General features: G+C 44.8%; 1 protein-coding gene across 1 annotated transcript in view; it reads left to right on the top strand.

Annotated features, from left to right (window-relative positions):
• Positions 1-13,820, top strand: part of LOC6031234 (AF4/FMR2 family member lilli) — a 128,241-nt gene that overhangs the window by 101,746 nt on the left and 12,675 nt on the right. The window contains 6 exon segments of the mRNA XM_038255548.1: positions 5,863-6,327; positions 11,111-11,239; positions 11,474-11,690; positions 11,851-11,884; positions 11,954-12,656; positions 12,658-13,376. Coding sequence (XP_038111476.1) covers positions 5,863-6,327; positions 11,111-11,239; positions 11,474-11,690; positions 11,851-11,884; positions 11,954-12,656; positions 12,658-13,376 — 2,267 coding nt within the window.

The raw sequence follows: 13,820 nt of genomic DNA on the forward strand, positions 1-13,820 counted from the left end.
ACTATGTTGGAAAGGTCCCTTAAGCCATTTTTTATCACCATTCAACGTTTTTTTTTTTTTTTTTTTTTTTTTTTTGAATTAAATATACTTTATTGAATCTTTCTTATAATAATTACATTTGGTTTACATAATAAGTGGTCAGCTGTGGCTCTTCAGCTTTAGTTTGCTTTTCGTGATTTAAACACTGTTCATTTTATAACTTTAAAAGTATATGATTTATCATTTTTGTAACACTAGGTACAATGAGGAAAAAAATGTTAAGAAAACATAACCTAACCTAAAACTAACTTAATCTTACCATAAACTAAACCAATCCTTGAATCAAGGGGTATTCAGATATAGCACATTTTTCCCTGAATTTCAAACATTTTTCTTGAATCTTCTGATCCAACATTTTTACTTCTGCTAATTCATGAACCTCACTTGATCTTGTCCAGCCAGGAACATTCAAAACCATTTTGAGTACCTTGTTTTGGACACGCTGGAGCTTCAATTTATGAGTTCTAGCGCAACACTCCCAAACAGGTACTGCATACTCAATAACGGGGTAAATTATTTGTTTGTAAACTGCTAACTTATTTTTCAAAGATAGCTTTGATTTTCTGTTAATTAAAGGATACAAACACCTGATGAGAATGCTGCACTTGTTCAATATTTTATCTACATGCTGCCGAAACAATAGTTTCGAGTCAAGTATGAGACCTAAATAGACAACTTCCTTTGACCAGGGTATCGAAACATCATTCATTTTAATCAAAACATCATCCTTTGGGACAAATCTGGCCGATTTGGAAAGTGGAAAAATGATGGTTTGAGTTTTGGCTGCATTTATGCGAATTTTCCAGTCGCCAAAGTATTCGGAAAGAACGTCAAGACCCTTCTGAAGACGGCCAACTAAATATCTGGTTATTTTACCCTTATAAATAACGGCAGTGTCATCAGCAAAAGTGACAACACACCATTACCAGGAAGAGTAGGCAAATCAGATGTAAAAATATTGTACAGAAGTGGGCCAAGAATACTTCCTTGGGAACCCCAGCATCAATGTTGAATAATCCAGAAGCAATCCCATTCAGAAAAACCTTGAACGATCTCTCCGAAAGATAGTGCTGGATAATTTTGATAAGATACATTGGAAAACCGTATAAATACAGTTTATGTATCAAACCATCATGCCAAACATTGTCAAAAGCCTTCTCAACATCCAACAAAGCCATAGCAGTTGATTTAGACTCAAGCTTGTTCTGCTTGATGATTTTAGTTACTCTCGTAAGCTGATGAGCAGTATTATGTCCCTTTCGGAAGCCAAACTGCTCATTCAAAATTATATTATTATCGTTGGTAAAATCCAAAAGCCTTGAATAGATGACCTTCTCAAAGAGTTTGGACAGACTACTCAAAAGACTAATGGGACGATAACTTGTTGGCGATGTTGGATCTTTTGAGGCTTCAAAATTGGTATGACTTTGCCCAGTTTCCAATTGGTGGGGAAGTAACCAAGTTGCAAACATTTATTGAAAATATTGGCTAGATGTTGAAAGAACTGATCACTCTGTTTTTTCAACACTAGATTAAAATGTTATCAAAGCCTGGAGCTTTCATATTTTCATTTGTTTAACTGCAACTTTGACTTCCTCACCAGAAACATGGGAATCTGCAGGAAATTCAAAGGTAGAGTCATTGATTGTTGAAATACTATTGGCAACTGATGTTTCTTTACGGCTGGTCATGGAAGCGCCAAGATTATGTGAACTAACAAAATGAAGCCCAAGTGCATTTGCCTTTTCCTCGGATGTAATCAAAGGAGAATCCTCAACAATAAGAGGAGGAATAGGCTTTGGTTTGTTTTTAAGAACTTTTGAAAGTTTCCAAAATGGTTTTGAATAATTCCCAAGCTGGCTTACATGTTTTGAAAATTCTTGATTTCTGATATTGTCAAGTCGGTCTTGTATGATTTTGTTCAAATTGTTCACTGAAATCTTTTGTCATAGTCCCCAGTCCGTTGATATTGTCTCCTATAAACATTCCTAAGTCTAATCAAGTGTTTAGTATCTACGTCAATATCAGTTACCTTAAAATTAACAGGAACCTCCCGAACGTTGGCAGCCTCTGCTTGGTTGATAGCCTGCTGGATCACCTCCAGCGAACGATCAATATCGGCAGAAGTTTCCGGGTGTTGATCATAGTCGATGTTGCTGTCGACCACTTGCTGAAACTGCTGCCAGTCAACGTTGTGGTAATCTTTCCGGGTTGGTTGCCGCTGCGGAGTAACGGAAGCTCCAACCTCCACAACCACCGGATAGTGATCAGAACTCAACTCTTCAAACACCTCAGGATGAGCCACGTTCTCAGCCATATTGGTAATGAAGAAGTCGATGATTGAGTGATTCCCAGACCGAGCCACCCTCGTTGGACGATCCGGACTCACAACGTTGTAGTATCCGTTTTGCAGATCGTTGTGCAGAATCACTCCGTTCCGATTCCTCCTGCTGTTGCCCCAAACTTCATGCTTCGCGTTGAGGTCACCAGCGATGATGTACTTTGCGCTCCGCCGTGTCAGCTTCTGGATATCGCTCTTCAGTTTTGCTGCTGAACCATCTCTGGCATTCACCTGACGTGGGCAGTATGCAGCAATGAAGAGTACTGGGCCAACCGAAGTGGGAATTTCCACCCAACGGCCTCGATGATGTCCAGCTTAAAGTGTGGCAGCCGGCGTGGCTTGAGATCACGATGAACAGCGACAAGCACACCTCCTCCTCCAGAGGTGGTCCTATCGAGCTGCGTCGCGATCTTGTAGTTTTGCAGATAAACTTTTTCACCGGGCTTCAGATGAGTTTCCGTGATGGCAGCTACGTCGATCTCCTTCTCGCGAAGAAAATCCACCAGCTCTAAATTCTTCCTCCTAATGGAGCAAGCGTTCCAATTCAGCAGCTTGAGGGACCTACGATCCATACTGGATGACGAACGAGGTCAGCACTTCAATCTGCTGGGTCTTGGTTTTGCATCCACGCAGTGCAGCGGACATCTGTTTGAAAATATTGAGGAGTTCGGTTGAGGTGTAAAGATCATTACCATTTTCCTCAACTGCTGGTTCTTGGGTTGGTCTTGGCTCCTGGCTGAAGCCCGGTGGTGGCGGTCTCGGCTCCTGGCTGGAACCCGGCCGTGGATGATTCATCTCAGCTCTCTTCCTGGGATCCAACGGCAACGGTGCCAAGTTCGGGACCTGGCGTCGCGGTTGAAGAGGTGGAAAATTTTGCTCCACCAGGGCTGGAGGAGTTCTACGACGCTGAGGCTGATTCTTCGTCGATGCTTGCTGCCGAATTTTCACGAACTCAGCTCTCTTGGGGCACTTTCGGTCGGTTGACGAGTGCTCACCGTTGCAGTTGAGGCACTTCACCAGCGAATCTTGGATGCACTGGGATGTGATGTGCGCATCGGTACCACATTTGGCGCAACGACGCTTCAGGTGGCAGTTCTTACCTCCGTGCCCGAAACCCAGGCAGTTGAAGCATTGTGTGACGTCACGATGCACTGGTCGGTATCGCTCCCACGACACGATAATGTTGAAAACCGCTCGAATTGCCTTCAGCTCAGGAAGCGTCGTCGATCCCTTAGCCAAATGCAGCAGGTAGAGCTGGTCACGGTACTTGATGTCTTTGTTGCGTCGGCTCATTTTGTGCACGGCCAACACATCCAGTTTCAAAACTTTTAGCTCGGCAGCTAATTCCTCCACTGGCATGTCGTACAGACCTCTGACGACGATTTTGTACGGCTTATCCATGACGACATCATGGGTAAAGTACTCCGCCTCGTTTTCGGTCAAGTAATCCTTGACCAGTTGATAGTGCTGCCTGGATTGCACCAGCACCTTAAATCCGTCCTGACACAGACGAATGTTGCCTAGGACTTTCCCAGACTTGATGAGTTCAACCAGCCCCGCTCGAAAGTCGATCGTTGCTGCTGATTGCCGCACATAAAAAGGAGGCAGTTTCTCCTTTCGCTGTTTCACTTCATTCTCCTTTGCTTCCGCTACCTGGTCCTCGTCAGGCAGTCCAGCAAACTTGTTGTTCTTCAATAGCTGCTCCTCGTGCGACGAAGAGTTCTCCTCCTCCTCATCCATCGGTACAGTACCGTCGCTCTTTTTCGTCTTTTTGCTGTTCGATGTCACTTCCAAAAGCACCTTCCTTTTGAAATCCCGGTTTTTGGCCATCAGTTGAGGCCTCAACCTTCCTTTTGGAAATTCCCACTTTTTTGCCTGCTTGAGCCGCAGGTAGGGCAATATTGCCGGCGTTTTGCGCCGGGACGCGACGAGTCATGTTGATTCAGACAACCTTCACCAACGAATGCTCGGATAACAATGACCATTCAACGTTTTATTAGACGAATTGGCTTGTTTTCTAAGGTGCCCCATTCTGCCCCACAGGGTGGTACATATTTTTTAAAGTGCTTCAAAAATAATTTTAATTTTTTTTCGTCAACCAAGCATTGAACATTGAAGGGAACATCTCAAAGGCTACTGCACTGAATTCAAAAAAAAAAAAGTTTTTCTATGGTTTTGGTGCATTTTTCATAGACGAGCCATTGCAGCAAGCCAATTAATTGCAGTTGTGAAAAAAACCATAACCAATTAACCGTTCACTAATCAACGCTTCCCGCAACCCGTTATCCAGACAAAATTACACTATTCAATAGCAAAACGGCGCGCGGCTATCGCTGCTGTTCGCGCGCTCCTCTCGTTTAACCCGAGTACCCTCGCGGAATCACTCCTAGACCCGAGGGTGGCGTGGCTGTATCAGGTCTCTGCCCAGGTGAAGCCCTCTCGCCCGCCACTTGAGCCCTTTAGAGGAAAGGCGTGAAATGTTGTTGAATTCGCGTCGAGTTTCCTGCATCCATCCTCGCGCTCTCTCTCTCTTCTGTTAAGCTGTGTGTACAATCTGCATGCGCTGCTACACGTGGGGTAGCACTTCGGTTTGACCTCTACGTGTGAGCGCTACCACTCATATAAGTATGGCAATGGTGTACTGTATCCACGGGAAAGGGGGAGGACGCGAGGTCGAGTGCCTTTTATTTAGCACCTGTTGCCTGCCTGCAGGTGCCACTGGAGAGCCACAGTCGACGGCGACGAGGTACCAACCGCACTGGAACCATTTGGTGCATTGGTATATAGCTCTCGACACGATAAACTCCTCCGTATTTTTTTTTTTTTTTGCTGGTCAGTACTTTTGTGTGCAGATAAATGATGTCTGTCCGAGGGGTTTAACGAGGCTGTAGACCTTGCGATCCTCAGCCAATCAATTTGCCGGGATGTTCTTCTGTTGAGTTAGAGCGCCGATTGTAAAATTGTAATTCATCAGACCTTTTCTACACACATGACCCACCTCCGGTGGACCCCCCGTTCCGGCGAGTCGAGTGCGGTGCATCGATTCTCAACCCCGATTGCACAGTCGTTGAGTCAATCGCCTCGAGAACGGTGCGCGATTATTGGTTATATAAAAATAATAACAATAAACTTCGACTGCCGGCCGCGCGCGCGACTGCGGTGAGCGCCCTCTCCACGGTTGATGATTGAATTTTAATTGATCACGAGAAGAGAGCCAAGTGCGGCGGCGGTTTTTGCTCATTCACCGCGCACGTTAGTGTAGTGGTGAACAGGTCGGTTTGTAGTAGTGGACGCGGTAAGCGCGATTTTAGGTTCGACGAGTTCAGCACTTTTTTTCGGTTCCAAGAATGGCGTTTGGCAATGATCGACTGGATATTTAAGGTCACTGTTGTACTAAATGCCAACTCAACCAACAATGACTGTTGTGCAACCTAACCTTAAACAAACTAACCTCAATCTCATCTGTTCTTTTCCCCTTTCAGCTTAGTCCATCGGACACGGACCTGCAGATTGTGGCCAAGCTCGGCAACTATGACATGGCCAAGAATCTCTACCTGTACGACTCGTCGGGACACAACCTGGTGGTGGGAATCGCGAACCCCGGGACCCCGCGGTCCGGCATGCCTGCCTCGCCGATGCCAAATAGCCTCAGCATGGCCAGCTCGCTGACACTGCCACCGACGTCGTCGTCGTCTTCGCAGCAGCAGCAGCAGCAGTACATCCGAACGCTTCCGCCAAAAACCAATAGCAATAGTAGCAGTAGTAATAGTAATAGCAAAAGTTCCGGCAGCAGCAGCAGCAGCAATGCCAACTTCGTCAAACCAATGGACAACCGGCCGATGTACAACGGCGCAGGTCGGACGTCTTCGGGGAACAGCAGCAGTAGTAGTGGCCGGCACCACAACCAGATGTCGTCATCGGTGGCGGGATCGTTTCCTAAGCATGAGGTGAGTACGACTTGCAGAGGCTAAATCTGAAAACTAATGCATTACTTAACTCTTTCGACGGTATAACAATTTAGAATTGATGAATAATATTTAAAATAAATGATTGACCCAACCTGCCACAGGTGTACCGGTCCCAAAATAACCCATCTCCGCCGTTCGATCCCTCGATAAGCGACCTTGACAAGCCGCTACTGATTGAATTATATTGCCTTGTTGGGAGAAGGCCGAACCGAGCCCCATTTCAAAGGAAGCAAGGTTAATCACATCTTTCTGGATTTCCCTTCTTTTTTTCCTGCTGCTGCTCTATCCTTCCGTTAGGTTCGCCACCAAAACGCCGCAAAAAAAAATTTGATAAAACTTCAAAATTTATTGAAGAGGGGGTGGAGAACATGATAAAAATCAAGATGAAATTTATTTTTATCCTTCCTCTTTGTCTTTTGCGTCGTCGTCGTTCCGGGGGATCCTCCATCCGAATTCAGGTCAAATTCGAAGCCACCCACCCATCCCCAAAAGAACCGTCCCGATAGGACGATGCCCACCGCTCTATCGAAACAGATCAGCGCGGGAGCGGAAGGTTTGGGGTTGCGGAACATAAAGTTTCCGCGAAAGGACTTGGGTGTTCTTGCCGGGTCGGAAAAACACCGTTTATACGTGATAAAAATTTCAAACTGGGTGAGTTAGGGATTCCGAAAAGGAAGAAAAATACATCCTCGATTGGCAAAGGGTTAAATTTTTCGGTTCCTCAAAAATAAATTCTCACGGTTATGTTTTTTTCCCTCCGATGGTTATCTATTTCGACTTTGGTTCAAAATAGACCAGCTAAATTGGTCCTTTGGTGAAGTCGTCTATTCCAGAGGGAGAGCGAGCAAGACAAAGCCGGTGTCCTTTTTCTCCAAAGAGGCAGCTCATTATCTTCGTCGGCGTTGTCGTCACTTTACGGTCACGAGATTCTTCGTCAAACTCGGCTTCCTCCTCGACCGGCCGTGTCATGATGGTTATCAGTTCTCTGGCAAATGCTTCTTTTTCCATTGTATGATTTTTGAAATTAATTGCTGTGTGTGCTTCCAATCCAATATCCGCTAGCCGGCAGCGAAATTATGAGAAAGTATATAAGTCTTGATTAAGGTAGTAGATGGTGTCCTTCACTTTTGGGACAATTACTGTCAAGGATGGTTCTAAATTCAGGGTCCAGAAATAGTAAATTGATATGAAAATATAATCACTATATGTAAAATACTTCTACAAACAACACAAAGAAAACCATTGTTTGATTGAAGCATTCTGAATCACGATTTGAATATTTTTTTCTTAAACAAACATGGCCGCCAAATGGCCGATCGGGAATGATGCCTTCCAGAGCCTTAATACTGGTGCTGCTTCCAATGACTAATTTCAGTGTGGCGGAATATTGTTTAGAATGTGGTTTAAGGACGATCCCTTTAAAGTTATGAATACCCCAAGCAACATTTTTAAACCAACAAGCCACCGCCTAGTATTATTGAGGTTTTATGTTAGCATCTTGATCGCTTAATAGTTTTATTTAGGCATTTACCGCAACCAATATGCAAGTGCTGATTAATAGGTTCTAACAAGGTTTTATGCCTCGATTATAAAACCGCGTGACAATAAAAGCAAAATAATGTTTAATGAGGTTTGACAGTTTTAAGAGAGTCTCGAAAACCCAATGGTTTTATCGCATGTTTCTTCAAAACCAAGGGGGTTTTAGCTGTCTCGTGCCATTAGGCATGCAAAATGCTTACTTAAAACCATAAGCTCCTAAAAAAGCATTTATCGCGGTCAACTAGTAGTGCATAAACATGGCGCTAAATGCGTGGTCTGATTGAATGTGATTGACGCCATCTTGGCTGAAAAAAAGAAAAAGCAATAAATGTTATTAAAATTGGATCCATACACACATTTATGCTGAATTTCTTTCATAATTAGCATAGCCATAGAAGTTCAAAAATAATTTGATCATATTCTTCAATTAATTGAAATAAAATATCATTGTCATGAAAAACTTGAATTTCAGAAGAATTATTTTTTCATAAAGTTGATTTTTGCCTTCCTCACGTTACTGAGGAAAGGCTATAAAATCACTCAAAAACGAACTTCTCAATTAGACCTCCTAGATCCACCTTCATGTATACCTATCGACTCAGAATAAAATTCTGAGCAAATGTCTGTGTGTGTGGTGGGATGTTGATAAAAAAATTGTCACTTGATTATCTCGACATTGGCTGAACCGATTTTGTCCGTTTTTGCGTCATTCGATCCGTCTTGGGGTCCCGTAAGTCGCTATTAAAAATTATGCAGTTTAGTTAAGTACTTCAAAAGTTATGCTAAAAAAAATATTTTAACAAAAGTCCGGAAGATTGTAAAAAGGGTGGTTTTTGTAAGAAACCCCATCATGCTATACATTTTCAGAAAGGTATTTAAAAGACCTTTCCAACGCGTCCAAGACATTGAAGATCTGGCAAATCTGTCAAAAGTTATAAGCACTTAAGTGTTATTTATATGCTTTTTGGAGGCCGGATCTCAGATATTTTGATGAGAACGTTGTCCGGATCTCTCATGCGACCTTTCCTTGGATAGGTATTCCAAAGAGCTTTCCAACGCTTCAAAAAAAAATGAAGATCTGACAACCCTATCAAAAGTTATAAGCACTTAAGTGTTATTTACGCACTTTTTGCATTTTGGATAGCACCCTTTAAATGCAAGGAAGGCGCCAATCACCTAAAGGTGGATTAAGTAACGTTTTTAAGCTCTATCTCCCTCACATTCATCTATTAAATTTTAACCGCAGCTGAAATTGGGCCACCTAATGCGAGAAATAAGCTCTCACATTATTTGATTACCTTCAATATAATTTATTTCATAATCTTAATTTTTGTAAACCATCTTCATTTTATCATTGGGCAAGACATAGACTTATTTTTTTGCCAGAATAAAACTTGTTTGGCATAAGACGTTTGAAGACGTATGAAATGTCATTTGCCACAACTCCTGACTAGGTTTTAACAAAGGTTTTATCAAAGCTTTGAGGAGTTTGTTAAGATTCAGTTGTAACGCCTTGTACTCCTTTGAAGGTTTCACGAATAGGCCGGGACAATGTTTTTGCGGAGGTTCTTTTTGGGTTCATCGGGGTTCTGGGTCTCGTGGCGCAGGGGTAGCGGCTTCGGCTGCCGATCCCGATGATGCTATGAGACGCGGGTTCGATTCCCGCCTTATCCACTGAGCTTCTATCGGATGGTGAAGTAAAACGTCGGTCCCGGTTTCTCCTGTCTCGTCAGAGGCGCTGGAGCAGAAATCCCACGTTAGAGGAAGGCCATGCCCCGGGGGGCGTAGTGCCAATAGTTTCGGGGTTCTGGGGAGGCTGTTACGACTAAGTGGATCTAATGTTGGTTTTGGCTGATTGGTTTTATAGCGGTTGTGACGGCTACAATAAAGCCTTAAATGTTACTTGGGTAGTAAAGTGAAGTTCACGTAGTTGTTCGAAAGTGATGTCATTGTGCTTGTTTATTAAAATCACTTTCCAAAACATCGCTGTAAAAGTAAAAAAAGAATTCTTGTAAAAACTTAGTTGTGAAACGAAAATAAAACGGGAATTCCAGTAAAAGTTCAGTTGAAATTAATGACATAATTGTAATACTTCAAAAATCTTTTTTTTAACATATCAATCTGGGGGGTGAAAAGAAAGAACGCGTAACGTTATTTTCGAATGATCCCACTTTGTGTACATCAAAAAAGTAGGTGGTTCAAGGAAAAGCGTGACTTTTTTGTACTTAAATAATTTGTTTAGAAACCTGTTGTGCGTATTTTTTTTCTAGTGTTTGATTCAGTGTGAAGTTTGATTTGGCTTTTTACAATAATTTCCCTAATGATCGATTGCAATACTTGCTGCTTCTGGCGACCGCTCCGCTTTTGAGCCCCTCTATTCACCCCCTGATATCAATCATATAAGGGGCAATATTAAAATCATGTGGAGTCGTAATTAAAATCCATGTTTTTATGTCTTTTTTTTTTGGTATGTACAATATGTTTCAATATAAACTATTCTAGAACTATTGAAAAGTGTTTATTTAATGGTAAATAAATACACAATAAATAAGTAAACCAATCTCAATCGTGTTCCATCTTCCCAGAGAATTGCTCTGATTTTTCCGACCTTTTGCTTTTTTTTCGGCCTCCACCATTGTGAGGCACACTACACTATATATAGTGACGACGGGCCGGGTGAGCCCCCTGTCTCTGATAAAATGCTTTCTAATTTTATCTCCCGGCCAGCAAGTGGTTGTTGATTGGCCCATTGTGCCCGGTGGGTGGTCCTGCTAAATTGATTCCTTATTAGGGTCTCCGGTGACGATTGACGCGGGCCGGCGGCTGTCACTGGATTGATTCTCACGGTGTTAAATTGAGCTGTTTTCGAAGGACGTTTAAAAAATTGAGTAAATTGTATCTAAAAATTGCAAACATTGCGCTTCAACCCCTCAGACACACCCCCATAAGAGCCGCTCGCCGCTAATGATGTAATTAGACGTGTCGTGTGTCTTCTTCAGCAACAGTCCAAGTGGAGTTGAAAGCGAAAACGGCTCCTCTTTGCGGTTTGTTGCTGCCGTCACCGTCAGAGATGGGTCTGGTTAAGTCGAGCGATTAGCTCGACACAGTTTGCTCGCGTTACGCGGAAAGAGTTCGCGTCTAGTCGCGCGGTTGCGTATCTCGCCAATTCGCAACTTTTTTCGAAGATGAAAACCTAATCTTTCGTTTCTTTTTTTCGTTCCAGGTGCACTCAAAAAACTCCCTGATGAACGGCGTCCGGACGAGCGGAACCGCCGGTGATAAGTTACCCTCGCAGCTGCCAAACGGACGTCTGCCTCCTCAGGTGTCAAACGCAAAATTGCCCCCTAGAGTAGTTAGTTTTCGATGTTTTTTGCTTGCTACATACCCACACAGACACAGTACTTTCCGTTCTACCGATCTATCCACCTAATGACAGAACTTTGCATCCCAACTGTTTTATAATTTCCATCGCGCTCTGCATGTGTTGTATTTGTCCTAATTTTGGAATGCCAAGTTTTTCAGTGTACACACATCACCGTCGTCACCTCACCAAACACACTAACGCTGGCTTTCAATCTCTTCGCAGAGTACCACAAGTGATAGCATGCTGACGCCGATGAAGACGGAGCGCATCCTGAGCGAGATCAAGACCATGTTCAGCGTGGGCACGCCGCTGACGGAGATTGGCGCGACGCCGCGCAAGGAGCCGGACAACAAATTCTGCCTTAACAATCCGGGCGTACCGAAGCACAAGTACGCACCGGCGCCCACGATGCGGCCACCGTCGTCGTTCAAGACGCCACGTGAGTAGTCTCTTACCTACATTGTTGCGTGCGAGCGCAACGGGGAAAAGTTTCCCGTTGACTTTTGATCCATAATTGATGGCGTCGCGTTTGCTAATCGATTCCACTCTTTTTCCATCCTCTTTTTCGCTTCAAATGATGTTTGGACGCTGGTCTGCAGTGGACTCAATTCCTTCTATGCTCAAACCTATCGGGTAAGTTTGTTTTAAGCTTGAAATAAGGAAATTCACCATCTCTGACAAATTCCCGCTTTTCCTTTTTAGTCCGCTGGAGGATGACGCGCACGGGTCGGACAGCGACGGCGGTGACTCCAGTAAGAATAAACGCAACTCCAGTGATACCTCATCGAATGAAAGCGCGGGCGAATCGTCCAGCGAGGACTCCAACATTGGGCACAAGGCCGGTGGTGCGGGCGGACTCGGTGCCAGCGGGAGCAGTAGTGGCATCGGCAGCAGTCTGTCCGGCAGCACCGGCGGTGGTGGTGGCTCGGGTGGACCCGGTAGTGGCGGCAGTGAACCGACGGCGTCCGGAAGTCCACCGCAGCGGCTAATGAACTGGAGTCTGATGAACTTTCTGCCGCCTCCGGTGCTGAACGAGACGAGCAGCAGTCACTCGCAGTCGGCCAACAATCCCGGTTCGGTTGGGTCGAACCATAACATGAACGAAAATTCCAACTCACCGCTGATGCCTGGGTCACCGCCGACAACGGCGACGGCGACGATCATTAAAAATGAACCGCCGACCATGGAGGATGACCACCTTTCCAACAGTAGCAGTAACAACGAGAACGCGTTTGCCGTCAAGCAGGAACCTTTCCCCAGCGAGAACAGCACGTCCTCTCCGAGTGCCGCAGGAATTCCAACGACCACGCCCAGTTCAGCACTTCCCGGTCTGAACGGTGGCTGCACGGAAGATTTCACCAAACATGATCTCGAACACCTGCCCGGGCTGGTGAAAAGTCCCGAGGAAGCCCGCCGAAAAGGACTCCAACGATCAGATGGATAGCATCGAATCGGACGAGGTCAGTCGGGCGCTGCTCAAAGCCAAGGAGCTGCGAAACATTCAACCACTGTCGGGCATTTCCGACATTGACGACAATAATGTGGAGCCCAGCGGAGGAGCGGGGCTGGTCAGTGCGGGCAGTACCACCCTGTCACGATCCGGCCAGAAAGTGAAACGAAAGCGGAAGACACTCAAGGACCGCGACCGGGACGCGTCCAGCAGCAGTGACGATGCCGGCTTTTCATCTTTCGAAAAGGACAAAATCACCAAAGGTCGGGGGCGTCCCCGGAAGAACCCACCGGCGGCAGGTTCCATCAAGGGCTCTTCCAGCACAAGGCAATCGGACGCGGACTCGGTCACCAGCAGTGCCAGCAAGCGGAGACTCTCCGTTTCCTCAAGCAAAACTGTTGCCTCAACGCCCAGCAAAAAGGACGGACCAACGACGCCCGCCAAAAAGCAGACAGGCTCGCGGAAAAGGCCCGCCCGTGCCCCCACGAAACCCACCATCAGCCGGGAGATGCTCACGACGACGGACGACTCGGACTCGGAGAACGCACGCGACAGCAATGTGGCCAACAGCGAGCTGGACGACAAACCGGCCAAGAGTTCGCAAAAGTCCAAAAAGGGAACGCCGAAAGCGCCCGCCTCCGAGGTGGACCAGCTGTCGTCGGATAGCAATGAAGAGTAAGTTTGAAAAATTTAATTGGCGATTTAAAAGTTTTCTGAGAGTATTAGTATTATTTGGATGAACTTCTGAAGTTTTTTTTTTTCAATGACCAGAAATGCTATTTTGCATTATAATTTGAAAGAGTCAAGACAAAGTCAAAACTGAATTCACATTTTTGTGAGCACACGTGATTAGTTTCAACGAATATTCTTCGCGGTTAACTTTATGTAGTAGGCTTGGCCAGTGAAACGTTATTTGGAACTTAATTTGCCGAAGACAGCAAATCGGTCGGACAATTGTAAGGAGCTTGTATGGATGAACCATGTTTTAGTTGCTTTAGTAAATTGAAAAATCTTATTTTTTGTGCGAGTTGCTTCAATATTAATAATGAAATTTCGCTCTATAGTGCTGGTTCTCGGTTGGCATTTTGCAAAAAAAAAACTTTGGCGGTATTTTTGTCG

This window comes from Culex quinquefasciatus, chromosome 2 (assembly GCF_015732765.1).
Source record: "Culex quinquefasciatus strain JHB chromosome 2, VPISU_Cqui_1.0_pri_paternal, whole genome shotgun sequence".
Taxonomy (NCBI): domain Eukaryota; kingdom Metazoa; phylum Arthropoda; class Insecta; order Diptera; family Culicidae; genus Culex; species Culex quinquefasciatus.